Here is a 21,644-nt window from a genome sequence, read left to right on the forward strand (position 1 = left end):
CGCTGTCTGTGTCCTCGCCTCCCCCGGTCTGTCTGTGGGCTTGTCGGGGGTGGGGCTCCGGTGCGCGGGTGGTGCGCTGTCGGCTCTGGTGGCATGTGGCTGGTCTGGCTTCTGGTGGTTTGTGGGGGCCGTCGGCTGGTCGGCTGCTGGTCTCGCCTTCTCGGCTCTGGTGCTTGGCCTCCCTGCGGCTTGGGGTGTGGTGCTCCCGCTCTCTCTTCGGGGTTTGCTGGCCCGCGGGTGTCGGTTGGCGCTGTGTGGTGGTTCGCCTGGCTGCTCGCCCGTTTTCCCGCCTGCCTGCTCAGTTTCCCGCTCTCCTCCTCGCTGACTCCCCTGTCTGCCTCGCTGGCGGCGTCCTACCGCTGGGGGGGTGTGGCCGGGTGTCTTCCTGCTCCCCGGCGGTCTGCGCTCTCCGCCCCTGGGTTCTGGATCGTATGTCTGGGACCCCGGGGTCCCCGGCTCCGCTGCTCCTTGGGTTACCAACGGGGGATAGGGTGGGGCTTCCGGGTGTCGGGCAGTCGACCACTGTGTGTGTGTGTGTGTGTGTGTGTGTGTGTGTGTGCGCGCTTGAGTAAGTAAGAGTGTGTATGAGCGTGCGCATAGGGGTGTGTTTGTGCGTAGGAGTGTTTATGTGCGTGTGTGTGGGTGCGTAGGAGTGTGTATGTGCGTGCGTGTGTGTATTTTTATTTATTTATTTATTTTAGTTTAGGGGGGGGCATACAGGGGTTTGCTCCGTGGGCTCAGGTGCTGGGCGATACATCTCTGCCGCCCGTGCCTCTGCCGGGTGGGTGGAGGGTGTGCCTCCTGCATCCCTTGGCGGGGCGGCCCTGTGTCGGGGGTCGGGCGGGGGTTGGCCCGGGGCGGGCCGGGCTCCGCTCCCTGGGGGTGGGGGTGGCGGTGGGCGGGAATTGGCGCTTCCGGCGCGGGCGGGCTTCTTTCCGGCTGTGGAGGCGTCTCTGGGCCTGCCGGTTTGTGGCCCCCGGTACCCGTCTGCCTTTGTGGGGTGTGATCTCTCGCTGGTCTCAGGGGTTGGCAGTCCTCCGGCCCGCTGGCGCCCTGTCCTTGGCTGGGATTACCTCTCTTCGGCCCCTTACTGGTCTTCCCGGGGGGGGGGGGCTCTCTGGGCTGGCTCTTGGGGCACTGATCTTTGTGCTGCCTGCCCCTATGGGCCTGGTGGCCTTCTGGCGGCCGGGGCCCGGCCTTGCTATTTGGGGCGGGGCTCTCTGGGAGGTGGAAGGCGGCCCCTTTCCTTTCATGCACTCTCAGTGACAATCACACGCCCACACATTCCTGCACCTTTATATATATATGAAGTCTTCCTTACATACAGAGATACCTGTACATATGCACACTCACAGTACATACGTACTTCCCCACATTACTCACTGAGTTAACCAGGGTGTTATTATGTTGTTGGTTTTATTACAGCGACGGTGATATCAGCAGTATGACTATATATATATATGTGTGTATGTGCGGTATATATGTGTATATATATATATATATGTATGTGTATGTATGTATATATGTGTGTATATGTATTTTTTTTTTTTTACAATGATGTGCATTACAGTAACTTTGATTCTATTCACTATCATGGATAATCATTTCATTACTACAGTTATGTGTGACTGTTTCAATGCGGTATTATCATGGTGATCACTATCATAATTCATCATTTCATGACTGCTATTGTGTGCGACTGTTTCAATGCAGTATTGTCATTGTGATCACTGTCATAGTTCATCGTTTCATGACTGCTATTATGTCTGATTGTCATTGACAGCTTTGTCATTGTGGTTGTTGATATTGATTTGTCCTTTATTCTTGTTCGTCTTTATAGTTGTCACGGACATTTATTTGCTGATGTCGTTCTGTATGTTTCTGTTGTTCTGTCACAATTGTTGTTGTTGCTGCTGTTGTCCTTGTCTCTCTTTTTTTTGTTTTTGTCCCCCCCCCCCCCGTTTCCTTTTCTCTTCTTCTCTGTCCCCTCCTGCTCCGGTCCGGTCGCTCCAAATTTGCTTTATAACAAGCATCAAGGTCGAATAAATTTTGTATGACAGGGGAAGTGTATATCACACTTCTCTCTGGCAGAGTAAATCTGTTGAGCACTTGACGGCATTTAGGTATACAATTCTATCTGCTTTAAAGGCTGGACAGGACAGGGGTAAAAAAAAAAAAAAAAAAAAAACACTTGTACAAATGTATACATGCAAACCAACGGTGGTGCCATACGACTTAACCCAAGCGAGTCAGTGCTTTTCTTCTTGTCACTCACACACACCAGTGCCCTCGAGAGACCCACTAGAATCCATTGTGTCTCAAAGGTCGTTATAGTGATGTGCGATACCAGTGATTTCCTTCCCAAGCCAATACTTTGTGCAAATACACCTAATGTGTCTGCTCAATTCCAAAAAGTATTTTATAGCCCTCAGTTCTTTATTTATTTATTTTAAACTGAAGTATATTGAGTAGCGGCGTCATTTACAATATAGCCAAGCTAAAAACAGAGGACAAAATGATATAAAATATGTGATTTTAAACAAAGAGGAAAGAAGTAACTTAATAAAGCCATTAAGATAAATGATTAATTATTAAGAACTACTATAAGAATGAAAAGTAATTCATACGTCTCCACTACGATCGGCCATCGTTTGAACAGACTGAAACTGACTGACTAAAGTGCTGTTTACACTTGCAGGGATTTTGCCCCCGCAGTGTCGCGCAATTTGGCCATGCGTGTCATTTATTTATTTACTTATGGCATGGCTGAAAAGCACAAAGACTAGTTTGCGCACTGTTTACATTCTGTTTATGCATAAATTATGCACTAGGCACACAATCCGTGAACGAAAATTGGGGCGCATTGGCATAAAAAGACAACACTCCTGCACAAAGTATTTACACCTTGTCAAGTACTGTTTACGTCTAGTGCACGACAATAGTACACGCCACGTGCATTGCTCCTGCATGGGGTGTGCATTGTCACTACCACTTCCTGCATTCGTGAAGCAGTGTTGGCATTATTTGGTCCGGCTGTGTCCCTCGTGACGCCACACAACAGCGGGCATCACCCCGAGCCGACAAAATGTTAAAAGACGAAATTCTCATTGTAGAAAAGAAAGCTAAGTCTATATTATCTTGCAGCTGCAGACAAGACAATGCAGAAAGAGCAGGAAGGAGGCATAAAATAGAAAAAAGGAGGCATGGACAGTGTGGTAAAGGGAATTGTTGACTAGAAGACATCATTTTGGGCATTATGATGACTTATTAACAGAAATTCCCAGAGATGATCCAAGGGGCTACAGTAATTACTTGTGAATTCCCCCCAACTTACTCCAAGAGGTGGTAGAAAAGTTAACCCATTCATGTGAATGGGACACGCTGAGACACACTTCGATATGCACTGCCCACATTGTTTAGGCGTTGGTCGCGGTGCGTTCGCAACTAGTTCAAGGAAATTATGCATGCCTCAAAAACATTAAACATTTCAAGCACAGTTTACACATATTTCACACCTGTTTACGACCAATGTACGCATTGGCACGCTGCCACACTGCGGGGAGGAAATGCGTGCAAGTGTAAACGTGGCTTAAGCAGTGCGCCGCTGCGCTTATGCATTACGCACTTACCCAGGCGGAAGAAAAAGTAGTTCCCACCATCCACGTATCATTTAGACAAGATCTCAGTATAATGACAAGTGAGCACAAAATAGCATAAAGACGATGGCTGCACTGAGTGGAGATCTGCTTGGTCAATAAAGTCGTGTACAATTGCGATGTTGCTAGTCACAGAGCTCTAATAGTGATGCAAGCTGGAGACCCCTGTAACCCGGACACTGGATTTATTCTGTTAATGTTGTTATTTCCCATGTAAAACTCCAAAACACTGCATCAAATTCAATTCCAGTTTGTGATTAATAGTATAAAAATTGTTTCACACAAATAAAGGCCAGAAAAAACCCCAATCCGCCCAAATGTTTATTTTTTCATAATTACCTATTTGCCAGGGGGCCTTGGAATTGTCTTACTGCACCGCTGACCAATACCACAAATCATAAATCAATTGAAAAATGTGCGATCTCACTCATGGATGATCTGTAACGGAATCGGCAGCATAAAACAGCGTCCCTATAAACAAGCTGTGGGCCACAAATCCCCCCCCCCCGTGCCAGACATTGGACACCCCTGCTAAGTCTGTACAGAGGGAAACAATTGCCCTGGCTTGCATGCTGGGTTGACTGAATGCACAATTTTTCACATGACGCACAGTTGGATCGTTGTCATTTTGTCTGGCTTTGCGCACATCAGCCCCTCTGGTGTCATAATGTGTCCAACATAAGCCATAAAGCAGCGTAGCAATGCGCCTCATTATTGCACAGGTCAGAGGAAAGAGCAGCAAGCATTATATGACTTGTTAATTCACCGCCTCTAAATATGAAGATGAACTGATATTCATGTCCACATCCTGGCTGTTGTGACATCACCACAGCACCTTGGGAAATCACCCTCAGCCTGTCCAGCCAGCAGGGTGTGAAATACACACCCCTGGACAGAAAGCAAGGTAGGGGGGGATCCAAGGAAGGTAAGCAGCTAGGAATTGTGGGAGGCAAATGAAAAGTGGAATGTGTTGTGAAGGAGGGAGCAGGGTCGATTGGAGGCTTTGAGTGTGGAGAGATGGAATTGAAGGGGGATTAAATGGACACTAGGACCGGAGAAAGGAAGGAAAGGGGAGGTAGTTTGTGGGGGCTTTGAAAGGGGGTTCTGAGGAGGAGGGGGCGCACACACGCTTGGCCTTGAGGCTGGGGCTCCGTCACGCCTCACGTCCCTGCAAGCCACTTGGGCCTGTCGCTCCAGAGGGGAGCTGGCCGAAAACCTTTGTTACGCTGGAGAAGTGGGGAGTGACGAGGCATACCAGCATGTCTGACATGTCAGAGCAGTTGGGCCGGGAGACCCCCAGAACACCGCTGGGGCCTCGACCCGACCATCTGTAGCTCCTGAACAGGCCCGGATGAAAACCACACGCGGGAGGATGTAAGATCCAAAAAGTCGTCAGCTGAATGACATGTCGAACCTTATTGAGCAATGAGTAATGAAAAACATGTATCTCCAAATCTGGAAAAATGTGTTTTGTCTTGGGGCCGAGTTGTTCTTCGTGTTTTGCATAGAAACCAAAAACGTGACAAGACTGGAGATACAGTTCCTGACAAAATTGAGTACGCACCTCACATTTCAGCAAGCATTTTTGTTCTATATATATTTTTAGAATTGAAGATACTTTTGAGTAGTTAGTGTACAGCTGGTATAGCAGTATTAATTGACTATCCACGGCAAATGACTCAACCATCATTGTCTAAATAGCTTGCAACACAAGTGAAGACACAGCAGCCACAAGGCATGCTGGGCACACCGGCAGCAACTCCCCTCAATGCTACCATATAATACATTTATAATAATAATACAATACAATAATACATTTTTTAATGATACCGTGAATGAAATGTGATGAGTGTACTTAGCTATGTGAGCTACCGTGTGTGTTTTTTACAGCGACGTACAATGTAAAGTATCCCAAAATATCCCACAGCTCAAATCCCCGCTCGGATGTATTCTGTTCTCAAAACAAGCTCTCCTTAATGTCATCAAGCCGGGTGGGGGTGGAGGGTGGGGGAGTGATGAAATGGAGCAATTATAGACCCATTTGTGCTATTCAGGAGAAACCAGGTGTAAAATTTCCAATCTGTGCACCTGCTGAATCTTCAATACCGGGTGCACGCTCGTCGGCATTCACGTCAGGAGCTAACCCGCAGAATTCAGCTTCATCCTGTTTTCCAAACCGTATTAGCAGAGAAAAGATAGCCAATGAATTCCCAATAGATACTTTATTTGATTTATGCACTTAGGAATTGGATTCAAATACGTTTTTCAAACAGTTTGTGCTTCTAAATATTCATGAAACACTTTCAAAAGCCATGGCCAGCCATGGAAGGAAGGGGGCTGGAGGGCGTGTGGGAGGGAGGGTTCACTGGATGATGAAATTGTCCCTATCCCTGACCTTTCTGGTGTAAAACAAAGATTTGCACAATTAAGTACTTTTTAAATGTCATCCGCTCGCCACATCTGCATATCAACGGCCGAGCGTGCATGGAAATGAGGATCGTTGTAGAGAGAAATTGTTCCTCTTCCTGTCCAATCACTGAGTCTGTCTCATTTTTCGCCAGGAAAAAGAAATGCGGACATCCTTTTGCTTTGTCCGTTTCTAATTAACCTTTGCTGCGAAGAAGCTCGGCCCAGCTCCGCCCTAAATGCTGCAATTAACTCCTGTTAGAGCGGAAGAGACAACATCTACACGGAGGCGTTCCATGCAGAGTCGGAGGGACTTCATTATCCTTGCCAACACATTCTAACATTCTGTCCAGGCGGCCACAGCTTATTACATCAACATTTTTAGTGGATTAACAAATCTCATTTATTTTTTTATCTTTATGAGCGTGGAATGCTGGCTTTATTGTAGCTTCCGGTTCAGGCTCCACTCCATTATGTTCAGTCCAATTTCCAGATGCAGCGCCTGGTTAAAATGCTTGTTATACGGCGGGAATGGCCTATCCTCGCTGACGGCGAGCTACACCCTGGACTGGTCGCCAGGCAATCACAAGGCACGTATAGACAAACAACCATTCACACTCACATTCACACCTAAGGACAATTTAGAGTCTCCAATTAACCTGCATGATCTACAACATGCATGTTGTTGGACTGCGTGAGGAAGCCGAAACATCCGGAAAAAACCCAGGCATGAGGAGAACATGAAAAGTCCACACAAAGAGGTCCAAGCTCCATACTTCAAAATTTGGAGTGCTCAGCAGTCGACCACGGGGCACATATATAAGAAAACAAACCAACTGACGTAATTCAAACCCACTCTGTGGGTCCCCCTCAAGTGCCAGAACTGCACAGGTTCCTTTGGAGTCATGAATATCTTCTCAGGGTCGGTTCTTGCCGCATCAGTTACAAAGTCAACCCATTAATATCTTCACTACTCCACATACTGCACTTTGCCCAATGTGCATTGTCCTCTGGGGAGTGGGGGTGAGAACTGTGTATGATGATGGACAGGAATGATTCTTCCTTTATATGCCGAAATATCGAGGCTCTCTAAGCATAATTTCCAAAGGAGATGAAGAATCTGCGTTGGGATTGGGTAAAGGGGGAAAGCTGTGGAGGAGCTGCCAGAGGAAAGCGCAGTCGGTGTGGAGTGAAAAGGATGAACGGACCCTTGCAGAAGAACCATGAGGAACAGGAAGGTAACATGAGGAAGGGGATGCAATATGAGAACTGCTGATGAAACGTATGAGAGGAAGATGAATGGGATAAAACTGGGAAGATCAATTATCATGTCTTCCACGCAGGTTCTCATTATGGACAAAAAACATCTGGAAGACAGTCTGGAGTTCCTCCATTACTCTGGGACGAGTTTCTCAACATTTTGGAGCGCATCTATGGGAATTTTTATTCTTTGTGTTGTACTTGCTTTCAAAGGTGTTTAACGGGGGTTGAGGTCAGGTCTCTGTCAGGTCTTCCACACCAACCAAAGTCATCCAAGTATCCAGTAACGAACCTTGCTTTTTGCCTTGGGAAACTTCCCAAAACTCCTCCTACACAAAGTTGGAAGAATAGTCCGAAATGTCTTGAGAAGGATGAAGACTAAAGCGGCCGCAGGCCAACGGCCTGATTAATTAATCCCAAGACGTTTGTCCAAACAGTTTACAGAAATCTCTTTTGGGACACACGGCCATGCATCATCCGCCCCTTTTACACAGTTGGTTCAAGTCGGGATTCATTCGCTTTTCCCTTGTATCGTATCGTATCGTATCGTATCGTATCGTATCGTATCGTCGCTCCACCAATATTCCACCTTGGGAGGTTGGGAGCAGCCAGGACAGACTTGGGACAAGCCTGGTGAATACCCTGGGGTAGAAAACATCCCGTTAGCAACGGTGGAGAGAAAAAACAAACCGCTCAACGGCAAATTTGTCTTTGACTACCTGTTGCAGGACCTTCCATTATTGATCGACAGAGTATAAGAGATAGGATGAGGAGCTTAGTCATCCCTTAGGAGCTCAGAGTAGAGCCGCTGCTCCTTCGCATCAGGAGGTGCCAGTTGAGGTGGCTCCAGCCTCTAATACAGATGCTTCCTGGACACCTCCCTGGTGAGGTGTTCCAGGCATGCCCAGTCGGGAGAAGACCCCGTGACAGACCTAGGACACGATGGAGGGATTATGTCTCACAGCTGGCCTTGGTGTCCTCCCGGTGGAACTGGAAGCTGTGGCCGGGTGACCGGGAAGCCTGGACTTCCCTACTGAGACTGCTGCCCCCGCGACCTGGACCCGGATAAGCGGAAGAAAAGATGTCCACTTCCCTCTCCTTCAAGACCCATGTTTTCAAAATCAGTGAAAAAAAACACTGGTAAATTACAATAAAACATAAAACATCTCATTTGTTAGCTGCTGTACACTGGTTGAAGACTCTGCTTCACTTGTCACCAGGAGTTGATAAAAATAGCATCATGACTCCTCCTCTGTTGTTTGCTAACAACCTTTGAGTGACATTCTTCCAACGGGCCCGGTTGCGTCTTTGTGTGAGTGAGTGGAAGAAAAGCGCTGACTTGCAAGAGGAGAAGACAGAGCACCTGTTGGTTTGTAGACTTTCCTTTAGCAAAAACATCGCGTCTTATATTCAGGTCAATATGGTATTTGGTGGGATCCTGTCAGCAATGATTTGATCCCCCAAACTCCAAAGATGTCCTTGCAGGTCCAATGTAATAACGCCCTGCATGGTCAGTGTCAGTTCTTCCCAGCACCTCATTAAAAATGTATTACGGCCGCATGAATATTTACACATCTTAATTACACACTCCCGTTTGCAGCAACCTCACCATGTAGCGTCTTTTCTCCGTTCCAGAGGGCAGTCTCTCAACCCAACGCCTCCTTTCCACCTTGATGAATATTGCAGAAGTCCGAGGAGTGCGAAGCATTGATGGAATCCACCTCAATCAGCGGGGGAATCGATGGCATACACTCACATTTGCAGAGGGGCTAATTGGCGGCATTAAAATTCACCAGGCTGCATAATTTACCCCAGAGAGAGAAATGGGAAATGTGGTGCGGAGGAGATCAGCTCATTTGTAGCCAAGACATTAAAAAGTGGTGTCGTTGTGAAATGAGAAGGCCTTAAACAGATGTAGAGGAGCCAAAGCCAAAAGGCAAATTATTCATGTCTCTCCTTGTCACGGCTAATGAACGGACAAGCCATTGAAGGAGAGGGTTTTTCTTTCTGCACAAGCACTGGGAAACAAATCTTGACTGATATTACAGCATTATCACATAGACTGCATTTAACGACGCTTGACTTACCTCAGTGCTGGACCTAAAATGACACGTTGATTGACGCCATGCAAGGCTGTCCTGGCAGCTCAAACTAAAAGTAGCATCAGTAAACACGATCGTCGTTCCCCAGACATCATTTCAACACTTTACGACCACAATAAGACCCTCTGTTATTTACATGAAGCTCCATAGGTTTCAAAGACAACATTCTTAACATGTTCAATTATGCAAAACTGAGTTCATGGTGTTCTAATGTGAGGAAAAGATTTCGTCTCCCTCCCTTCTCACCAAGAAAGAGACGCTCACTTTTGAAGTTGTGGGTTTTCATGAGGTTATGAAGGTCAAAACTCCTTCGTCTTAGACATGACACCACCTCGGACCCACCCCGTGTATACAGTACTTACACCCACCACGGAGGGCAGCTTTGTTCATAAAACAGGCTTTTGTCAATCAGCTCCAGACATAGGAGAAGTACGTTTGATTGTTTTGATTTTCTTCAGCGAACAGGCTAACCTAGCATGATGTCGCTGTTAAATTGTGACTGTCAGCACTGTAGCTCACATACAGTAGCTACAGTGTTGCTCATATTGGTGTCCTCCCGTTTCACTCCTCAGTCTTATACTGTTGCATATGTAAAAGTGGATAAAGGGCACAAAAGCCACACACTTTGTCAACGCAGCACGTTAGCGTTAAAGCTACAGACACACAAAACAGCGTGTTCGCAGTAGGGATTACTAAAAGCACTTTTAAACTGTCTAAATTCCAGAATCGAGGCTAGATTTTGCACAAAACACTTTCAGTATAATGATAAATGAATTAGAGAGAAGACTATTTTTGTAGTTTGAGTATAGAAAACCTCTTTATGACTTTCTAAATAAGGGTTTTACGGTGTTAGAACCCTGTAGAGATAAAATTAAAATCCCTATAGTCACCTACACTCCTATTATTATTATTTTTTTACATCACATTGCGCAGGCTATGGGATCACTGCAAAGACATACGAGACGGCCGCCGCTTTAAGCATAACATGCTACCGAACTAACTAGTTAGCCTTCAATTTCTTGATTCTAAACTTATGATAGGGTTTCAAAAGGAGTGGGGAAGAACAACAATGTAAGAAGCTGAAAACTTACCACTTCCACAAGAAATGGGAGAACTTAGTTTTTCCACTCTGCCACGGCTGACTCCACGCAGTGCTAAGGTCATGTCATCCAAGGTCATGTCTCATCAAGGTAACATTATTGACGCCTAGTGACCAGAATACAAAACATAACTTGTCTTTCAATGTTTTTTGATTAACAATAGGATATAGTCAACCACAAAACAGCGACTATTTATTCAATAATACATTTTTAAAAGTCCACGATAGAGAGAGGGCGCGATGTTCAAACTGCGATGGACAACTGTAATATAAAATATAATATTTTGGGACCTCTGATATGCATTTAAAATTGTTGAAACATACTATAATAGTATGGGTATTTTAACAGGAATAATCTGGGAAAGGTTTGTGCCTGTTCGAAAAGAACATGGACCATCAGTGAGCTGAGTCGCAAATAAACACAAAGTGGAAAAACGAAGATTTCTTGTATCTGAGGAAGACATGTTTATTTCTAACAACACCTAAACTATGTCCCATTTGTACATTCAGTGACCTTTGGATGTGACGAGCAACGTGTTAGCATCCTTATTTGCATTTCATCCGCTAGCATGTGCAATCCTTGCTGGTTGCTAATGTTACCATGTTGACCATCATACTCATTATGGTCTAGAAATGTCATTGAAGTAACAACGAGTCAGACGAAGGCTTGCAGCCAAGAGCCGTCTCCACTTTTATGAAAACTCAAAGTGAAACCCCCCCCCAAAAAACGTTTCCCTGCTGTTTTAGATATTCCGTGCCGCCTCAATTTCACGCACGTATAAAAGAAAGCGAGCCAAAGCTTGAAGTTGTAGTGTTTTATTCATCTTTATGTAAATGCAGTCATTTACGCTTGCCTTAACAAATCAAGAATCAAGTATGTCAACATCTAGCAGAGAGAGGAGAACGTGTGTACGGGGGATTAGAAAAGAACAAAAACAGACGGTGAAAGCGGCCCCCCTGTCTGGGAACGTCTACAAATCCTGACAAGGGGAAAATCAACTTTTTACTTGTGTGAAATCTTCTTAAGCCGTATAAAGTCTTGCTGTACTCAAACGACATTGTACTGTACATTAGTATCGTCCAAAAGAAGCTATTGTTCCGAGCCGGGCGACTAGTCTGGGAGGAGGCTGAAGGCGTAGAAAAAGACCCTGTGCTTGTCTGCACTCTACATGCTGATGGCTCATGATCAACGCTCCGCTACGTCCAACTTCTGCTTCATGATCTCTATGACGAAGAAATCCCTCTGTCAACTGCTACATAGCTAACGTTACAAGTATATGCTCAAAATCAATATAAGGCTACGTAAATCCCAAATACTGTATATGGATATGAATATATCAGGGCATACAATGGGAATATGATAAAATAAGAGAAGATACATATTTATTTCGTGTGACTGATTAGGTGGCATCCATCCGCCAAGGCAGGGTTTCCTAAGTTCACCACCTTTGTAGGAAGTAACACTTCATGAATACATGGTGACGCACAATGTTTTTTTTGTCAGGTTGGGTCCGAGGCAGGAACCACATTTCTAGGTCTTGACCTGAAAATGAGTGTAAAATCTCATGCTAAGGGTTTTATTTCCGTTACAGTGCTTTTGGTCAATGCAGTAGAACCTCTAAGGTCGAAAACTACACGGAAATATACGCCTGGGAAGTTGTTTTGTGAGAATATCTGCAATACTGGAAGTGAACAACCAGATGATTAAAGACGCACGGTGTTTTGCTTTTTTTGGGGGGGGCTATTTTTTGCATTTTTGTGATGTCACCAAAAGACTGGAAAGAAGAAAAAACAAAAAGGGATCACAATTGTGGAACTGGAGATGTAAGTTATTATGGCGTGGCTAAAGTGGTACACAACCGTCTTGGCCATTCAGTCAAATATGGCGACAACAGGTCGGCATCGATGATAAGAAAACAAACAAAATAGGGATGGAAATTTATACAATTTCCTTGACTCACTAAGATGAAAGAGGAAGAAAAATATGTTCATATAAATGTTGGAAAATTCATATTATATGTATAGACATGTTGGGAAATTACAAATAAATGACTATTACAATGGCTACTATTATTAGTATATTCAATAAGTTTCAACTAATAAAAGATTATATATATATTATTTTATTATTATATGTACCGGTTTATACATTTTGCTAAATTAAGAATCCGTTAATATATCTTTATAAACTATGACTAGTATACACATTGACAATTAAGTTTCCAAAATATATTTACAGGTATAATATATATATATATATATATATATATATATATATATATATATATATATATGAACGAACACGTGGAATTACGTACTTGACAAAAAACCTGTGAAATAAGTCTAAATATGTCTTAGGCATATATTTTGTCTCAGAATTCTTTTGTGACAGCGCTGCAAACCCCTGGTGTTCTGTCAATGAGCTTCACGAGGTCGTCACCTGAAATGGTTTTCACTCCACAGGTGTGCCTTGTCAGGGTTACGTAGTGGGATGTCTTGCCTTATTAATGGGGTTGGGACCATTGCGGTTGTATTGTGTGTGTCCACACTTTTGGCCTGTACTGAATATACCGTGTGTGTGTGTGTGTGTATGTGTGTGTGTGTATGTGTGATAGACAGCTCCATTTTGACAACATTTCTTCAACACGCGATCGGTCAATCAATTCCACAAAATTGACGGAATTCAAATTCCTCAATGATCATACCCATCTTAACGTCTTTTTAAAGCATGAAATGAAAACACCGCCTGCTCCACATTTAGTGTAAGTAATGAGGGTGACAGTTTGACACTGGAACAGATGATCTGTAATCCCATTATTTCCTGCTGTGACAATCCAAAAAATGTATTGTTGTGTTGTTCGACCTTCGAGGCTCCACTGTCATGATTTTGGATGATGTTTCAGTAAAGGCATCTTCTTTTTCCAGCAATGCAATGGGAAAAAAAAGTATTGCTCTGATATCATGCAGATGCTCATTCCAATTTGAGATCTTTTTTCAGTCACTAAATCAGATGCCAATCTCAATCTAATCATGCACTTTTTAGACACATAATCAATGTGGTTTCCTGCTATTCCGTTGCAAAAGGGAGGGGACAGGGGGTGGACCACAACTGGAGCCAATCTTGTGTGGGTGTGTGGGTGCGTGTGTGTGTGTGTGTGTGTGTGTGCCACCACGACAACATTTACAAAAGATCTAAACACACACAGAAATCCACAAATCCCTTAACATGATACCGCACAAGCAAGAAAGTCAAGATAAACATCGCACATTTGTCCCAAGACCCTCACGGGAGCGCAGAAGTCGGTGGTGTCGTCGTGGTCTTCGTCTCCAGTGGGCGTCGCCTTGGAGGAAATGAACGCCTCAAAGGACTTTGGCGGGATGGTGTGTGTAGATTGTTCTCTTCGAGATTGCCGTTGTTATCGTTCATCTCTGCGTCCACTGCAGTCTACCGATGTTGGTGTTCTTTCCTCCGCTGTAGTAAATACCACAACGACTTGACACACTCAAGTAAAAAGGAGCAGCGTACTGTTGCTTTTGGACTGGATGATGACAAACGTATCGGCTTTCGTTGGGTTATAACCTAATGGTAGACTGGTGATCACGTGCGTGTTTGAACAGCAAATGAAACGCAAATAGAACCGAGCTGAGAATGCGGTGCACACGTGTCAATGTTTGCAATATAAATGGTCCTTTTGTGCATACATACATATGTATTTGTGTGTGTGTGTGTATGTGTGTGTGCGTGTGTGTAATCCAGCCATAGCTACGAGGCATTGGAAGCGTTGGGGCTCCAGCCCATCTGATAAGCCCTCTCCAGGGTTCTCTTGCAGTCCTGCATCACTGTGCTGAACACGATGTGAGGGTACTGGACCACCAACCTCTCCACCGTCTCCTCATTCACCTACAAGAACACAGAGAGTCGCCATCAACAGCGTACACTAAAATGATCCTCTTGTTCCCGCCAGTGTACAATTATTGCAGACTTGTGGACGGTCCATTTGAGTCTCTGTTCCATTTGAGGTTACGTCCTGTCAGACAAGGTTTTTCCTTGCCTCCTTTGCCAAAGTGCTCGCTCATCTTGTTAAATAAATAACTCTGCGACGATGTCAATCCTAAACTGCACTGTCAAAACCCAAATTAAATGAAATATCTGAAATCAAGCACATTTGGACGAACAAGATATGTTTTTTGAGATATTTTGACATTTCAGAAACCACTGATTTTTCCTTTCAAGGGACAATACTTGCAAAATGAAACTTTGACATACTTTAGAGTAGTCAGTGTACAGCTTGTATCGCAGTATAGATTTATTGTCCACTGAAAATTAGTCAACACACAGCCATTACTGTCTAAAGTGGGTACACCTCACAGTGCACATGTCCAAACTGTGTCCCGAGTGTCCTTATTTAGCCTGAGCACCAATGCTATGTTGGACCACGGCAATCCTCTCGAGCATTATAGTCACCAAAGTTGCTCGTTTGCAGAAGATATACTGTAAAACAAACCCTTGCTGATATATGAGGGTTCTATTCTCTGTATTCAGTCTGTGCCAGTCAGCGTATCAGCGAGGAGGGTGAAGACAACTCAGAAGCTGACAAAGAGCAGAGTGACTCTAACCCCTGAGACCTCCAGGGGTTAGCCGCAACCCACCTGGAACCAACCCCTGCCAAGCGCGAGCATGACACGGTCCAGGGTAAATGATGCATAAACTCTCACACGCATGTTCAGCACCACAACCGTTCATTGTTGCACACTTTTTTTGCCTCTGTTTTGGTTACCTTCGTTTGCTATCCTTTTTTTATTAAACAAAAGTCATTTGAGGAAAGTGTACGGCATACCAAAAAAAAAGTTACGTTGCCGATGTCAGCGGGGAATTAACAGGCCGACAGGAACAATCAAGACTCTGAAGGTCATGTGCTATTATTTCTGTTAATTGTCCTTATGATTAAGAATACATGCTAACAATTGAGACCTGCATTGGTTCCTTCTACTGTCAGCAAGGTTCACACATGATTTTTTATTTTTTTTGATGGGAAAGCTGCAGTCAATCATGATCACCAAGAAGATCAATGCAATCAAATCAATGCAGCGGTGGGGCCTTGCGGACAGTGCCCACTGTGAATGTGGAGACCCCCCCCCACGCTGGAATGGCTTGCTGCAAGACAGCTGAGGATCTGAAGACACACGTAAGAAGACGACGACCAAGAAGATGTTCACATGGCTTGGCCTTGTCAAATTCAAATATATTGTAGAACTGTATTCACAGATTTAGGTGAATGTATGTACATGTATATGTCTGAGGCTTCATGTATTTATTTTATACCTGTGTAAATTACAAAAAATCCACAATAAATTCAAATGTGCGCACCCAATTTTTGTTTTTAAACATCGTTGAAGATGTACGGAATCATTCCATCTTGGAAAAAGATGCACATTTCTGATCGTAACTGCACATACAGTGGAAATAAAAATATTTTTAAACTATAAATAATTAAATCCTCAGCTTTTGGTCACAAAAACATGTTTATATGGCTATGACTGCTGTGTGTGTGTGTGTGTGTGTTTGTGTGTGTGTGAGATATAATTACATTTACACTCTCGTGTCTTTTACAACATTAGATGGTTTTCATCAAAAACGATCTGGTCGCTAATCTACATTTAACGTCTCTCTGCAAGCAGACAATTATCCAAATGATTCAGTGTTTTGATTGGGAGACGTTTAGTGCTCGTCGTGTTTGCAATGAACATTAATGAACATTATGTCCTCCCATCCGTTTGACATGTCTATTCTTCAGATGTGTTTTAATTGTAATTAAGCCCTGATTAACAAGCCGGCAAAAGGGAAGGGCTTGAGTTGTTTTTTTTCAGGACTGTAGTGTAATATTTTACAAAGGCAATCCGGGTTTTGTCGTTTAAGCTGCTAATGAGGCTCAGCCAATTGTCATAACAGACTAAATGTCTCTTTTGTTGCTGTTCAAATTTTGGCCTCGTTTTCTGTTTCTTTTATTTTTTCCATTGCTCTTTGCAATCTCTCTGTTACACTGACCAAAAATAGACTTTTGCTGTATTTGATTAATGGGATGAAAGTGGCTCCACATCAAAGAAAAGTTCAGTGTAAATTCAAGACAGCGCGGCCAGTCACATAGCCAGCGCCAAACTCCAAAATAGTCTTTAGTGTCATTGTTGAATTGTACTTAACTTGGCTCCTTTGCCAGGTTTTTATTACCATAAATATATTTATGGCATTGACCTTGTGGATCCATGTGATCCTGGTTTTAACTAGAACCACAAAATAATGAGAGATTCCAACAAAAATTGGACAGGAATACTTTTGACTTTAGATAAGCACTGTGACCATCGGTTGGGTATTATTCCAAATCTACTTTCCAATCAGTTTTCAATAGAACACCCTCCACGGAAATAGACATTTTTTAAACTTATTTTATGTCCAAGTGGTTTACCTTGAAATGTCCCTGACATGATTCGTCAAGTTTGCGTAAATATTTTATATATTTTTTGTAATCATGTTCTACATTGCTCGATTTTTGAAAGCAAACGGTAAATTTAAAAAAAATGATGTTTATAGTTGATGGTGCCAGTCATGACGAACTAGCTCGCAAGCTCAGCCTCATTTCCACAAGTGCCGTCATCGGAGTGATGACACCTCTCAGCTAAAGCAGAGTAAACAAACGCTTCTCGAGGTAGACTTGGTTCAGTATATATTTCATCAAAATAGCAGTCATGCCAAAATGTTGGGTTGCTGCTGGATGTTCACAGTAGCCGAGTGATACTGTAAGTTTGCTTTCTTTTCCAAAAGAGGAAGGTTTAAGACAACAATGGACGAAGCAAGTGCAGAGAACAAGAGACAGATGGCCGCCCACCACGAGTTCTGTCCTTTGCAGTGACCATTTCACGGACGACTGCTACAAGAAGCATTTGGCTTGAAAGTACGTTATAAACGCATCTTGAAAAAGGATGCTAGACAACGAAGAACGACCACTACGTCAACGTTGGCACAAGACAGAAAGTCATGTCTTGTTTACATAATGTCCTCTAAACACTATTCCACGATAGCAACAAGGCTGCAACGCATTATACATGTTACATAAACATCTAAACAGGCTAAAAAAAACCTTTACGCTCATTAAGAAGCTGTTTTGAAGCAAAGGATAAGCAACTCCAGACTAATTTACCATTCTGTGTTTTGAAGGCGACCAATGTTCATCTCCATGTCTTAAGGCTTATAGTCCTTGTTCTGCAAGTTCTCTATTTCATTTCCAAATATTTCTTCCTCCTCAAAAACTACTGACACACCACTCAAATCTTCGCTATAATCACTGTAAACATCCTGTCTCGTACACCGCCATGTTTGTTTACCTGAGCGATAGTACCCCGATGGTGTCACTTCCGGAAATTAGGCTGGCACCATGAACTATAAATGTCATTTTAGCGAATTTACAGTTCGCTGTGCAAAAATCAAACAATGTAGAACATAACTACAAACAATATATAACATATTTAAGCAATGTTGATGTCAGGGACCCTTTAAACATCTAATCTGCAACTTTCCTACTGCTTTGCGTTAAATAGTAACCATGGGTTACAACCTCTTATCCTGTCAGAATTTCAAACCGATTAGATAAAAAACCCCTTTGCGAAAGTCAGTTGTACACATTTCCTGTCACCGCTAGACACTGTGACTGTTTAAGAAAACATCTATCTCTTCACGGCAGAACTTTCAAAGGATGCAAGCGGGTTGGTCCAGATTGACCTTGTGGAGCACAGGTGAGAGTTTTCATGTTTTCTTTTTTGACAAGGCAAAATTTGTCGCAACGCTCCACAGACACGCTACGACAAACACCCAAATCTTCTACAATTTAGCCCCGCCCATCAGTTTAGTATACTGTCGGAATTTGGTAGCAGTCTGATGAATTCTTTCGGAGAAGCTCCTCTTTGTACGAGGCCAACATCCTGTGAATTTACAGACATACGTTTTTGACACTTTTCTGTGCATCCTGTCATAACAATTGGATTTCGTGTCAATTGGACTTACCGGTGGAGAGGGCTAACTTGAGATCCTTAAAATATCTACAATTTGTTCTTCAGAGTTTCGGGGAAGGCCAAAACCTTCAAAAAGACAATTTATTTCCATAAGAAGCATAAACAAAGCAATTTCATGTCTCTGATTTATGAAGAATAAGATAATACCTGCATTTGTCGCCCACACCTAATGTTAAGATGTGAAAGGCAGACTAAATACTGTAGGTTACTGTATGTGTGCTCTTTTCCTTTAACATTCTGTAACAAAAAATGCTGTAATTCTGTATTATTTTGTTACTAGGCAACTTTAAGATGAAAAGCAAAGTAATAGGAGCCTCTGGTATATGTCTCTGACTGGGTATTTTTTCCTATGCCGTTCAGTTGTGCTCCAGTACTGTACATACTCCTTGAAAAGCAGCTGCCAAGTGTGAAGGAGAGACATATGATACACCAGATTGCTGCTTACTGATGATTCTAATCTTTGAGAGGCATCTGGGAGCAAAGCCACAGCTATCTGGAGTGAGGCATGTACTTATAATATTTTTCCCCCATTTTAACTTCAAAGATGCAGTGCTAAAGATCTAAGAGTGGCGTAATTCGTACTGATAGGTAATGTGCTGCACAACAGAGGGATGTTGGGACAACAAAATACTGCTCATGGATGTGTTGTGTAAAGAGAGCATCGCTATCTTTTTTTCAAGGTGACCATTTCTGATGTGGCCCTCTGCTCCCAGCACAGTTCTCTGATGCAGATGCACTCCATCACCGCGTAAAATATACATTTAGCACAAATGCCGGACGCTGCTCGGGGTAGGCGCCGCAGTAAAACGCATCGTAAAGCCGACTAATGCAGCAGCGGTTTACATTTTCAGTGACGGAAAAGAAGAACGGGGTCGTAAATCGATAATTGGATACACAAACATAAAGCGGAATATCATACTAGCCAGCTGTGCTCCAAGTGATGAAAGATACAAAGATAAAGAAGTGGAATTACACTTTTTATTGTCAAATGGGGCACCCAAAAGAAAACGTTTGACTTGCGCTACCACTGCACTGATCACAGGTTGGGTATTATTCAAAATGTCTACGTGTCGTATAAACCCTGTCAGAATTTGAAAGCCATCTGATGAAAGAAGTCAATTTTACACTTTTTCTGTCACCACTAGAGGGCAGAATCTTCATAGGACACAATTTAGCATTGCCTATCCGTCTAGTATAAGTGGTCCAAATTTGGTAGCGAGCCGAATATTTTTCTTTCTGAAGCTCGTCTTTACACAAGGCCTGGAAATGGCCACAATGACCTCCAAATGGCAATTTCATACCAGCCAGGAGTGAGCAGAGTTTAAACATGTGGGAATTACACTTTTTTAGGTGCACAATATAGACTGATAATTAATCTCAAAGGAAGAGCATGTGGAGGTTTATATTGTGTTTGTTATCCATTTTTCAGTGTTTGCCTTAAACAGCCTTTTTGGTCGTTTGCAGTATTGCATGAAGCTGTGGTAAACCACATAGCATGTATCTACAGAGAAACATTCAAGCACAAATGGAACTAGTCTAAATTGTTATTTTATTATGACAACAAAAACATTCCCATGCTGTAGAAACCGCTGTGCAGTTGCTATTGATATTGATGTATGAGGTTATTGCATGAGGTTATTGCCCTCATTGCAAAATTTGCATTTTCAGTAGAATTTCTACTAAATGAAATCCCCTGCAGCAACAGAGAGGGCAGCCTCCTTTGCTAAAGTACTCAAGGCAACTTATAAGTAGAACAATTACACCCATCATAGGTTTCTGTGGTAAGTCAAGAGGTTAACCACAAGCTTAGACCACATGCAGGGATCACAGTTTGGATGCCACCTCAGTGTCAAGGCCTCTGGTTTTACTGAATGGTTTCATCTTTAGTATGCTGCATCATGTACGTACTTGGAGATGTCTGATACGGAAGTATCTTAGACTGAACACAAACATTTCTATGTAGTTTGGACGTGGGCGTTTTATATGCTTGAGAACTTAGCTTTTGGAGGACTCTCGTTAGGATAGAGATATTGCAAATCTCTGCCAAAGTTTGCACGTACCTGTAGATGGGCAAAACTTAAAAGACCCATTTTCAGGCTCCAAAAAGCCGTTATCGTGTTATCATACAAAGAAACTCAAAATCATGTAAGACGATTTCTCTTGGAGATTAATAAGGTATCTGTCAAAAACAAAACACTGGAATAGATGGAATCGTGCGTTATCAGGTCACACCTCCGCTCCACTAACCAAGTTGCCTGTCGTGTTCCCACTGTTTAGCTAACACATAGCAGGTCCAGACTGCACTGTTAACAGCACTGTTAAAGGGATTATATGTCAGCTTATGCTGGATATCCATACGACTGGTTCTGGTTTGTTATGCAGATCTATGATAATCTGAGTGAAGTGCGTCAGTCCCAAGACTCCACACCAATCGGTTGGTTTCATCTCATGAACATTTAGAAGCCATCTAGTGACTGTAACACTTATTATTGTACGTTTTCTTTTTCTTTGTTTCAGCACCATCTACCTGAGCCAACTGGCAGCCAGTAGTGGTCCTGGGCAAATAAGGAGAGACAAATACCCCCCCGGCCTCTGTCTACTCCAATGCAGAGAGTGCATTAGTCAACCAGTAAATACATTTGGGGGGTAAATGTTTACAAATCCTGTTTAGGGAGCAGATTGTGCATCGGGTCTTTGTAGGCTGTCTGGCCTTAAACTTAAACGTGTCAGATTTATAGCTTTCTTTAAAGCACTAAGAGGAAAAACCTCGGTTGTAGGATTTTCAAATCAGAGGCTGACATATGAAGAAATAGTTCTCAAGCAAGAAAACAAAGAAGACTGTTGGATGGGGAAAATTAAACCAGAGGATTTAAAGATTGACAAAAGAGGTCGTAAGAAACTTAAGAATGTGTTGTATGTCAACTATTTGTTAACTTGGAGGCTTAAGAAAGAGACTGCTCTCTTGTTGGTCTCGACTTGTCTTGGAAAATTGGGTGACCCTTGCAAGAATCACAAGCGGAATCTGGTACCACTCATACATTCTCAGCCCTGCACTATATC

General features: G+C 43.2%; 1 protein-coding gene across 2 annotated transcripts in view; it reads right to left on the reverse strand.

Annotated features, from left to right (window-relative positions):
- Positions 1–277: 277 nt before the first annotated feature.
- The window catches only part of fbxl17 (F-box and leucine-rich repeat protein 17), a 280,850-nt gene continuing 259,483 nt past the window's right edge, over positions 278–21,644 (reverse strand). Inside the window, exons 11-12 of one of the 2 annotated variants that reach the window (XR_008570043.1) lie at positions 10,516–14,424; positions 278–9,119 (exon numbers count right to left, since the gene is read on the reverse strand). Coding sequence is in view for 1 of the 2 variants with exons in the window: in XM_054773275.1 (XP_054629250.1) it covers positions 14,287–14,424 (138 nt within the window). In the remaining variant the exon portion in view is untranslated. Of the gene's footprint in view, positions 14,425–21,644 lie in introns of both variants that reach the window. The other variant, XM_054773275.1, reaches the window with a different exon arrangement.

This window comes from Dunckerocampus dactyliophorus, chromosome 4 (assembly GCF_027744805.1).
Source record: "Dunckerocampus dactyliophorus isolate RoL2022-P2 chromosome 4, RoL_Ddac_1.1, whole genome shotgun sequence".
NCBI lineage: Eukaryota > Metazoa > Chordata > Actinopteri > Syngnathiformes > Syngnathidae > Dunckerocampus > Dunckerocampus dactyliophorus.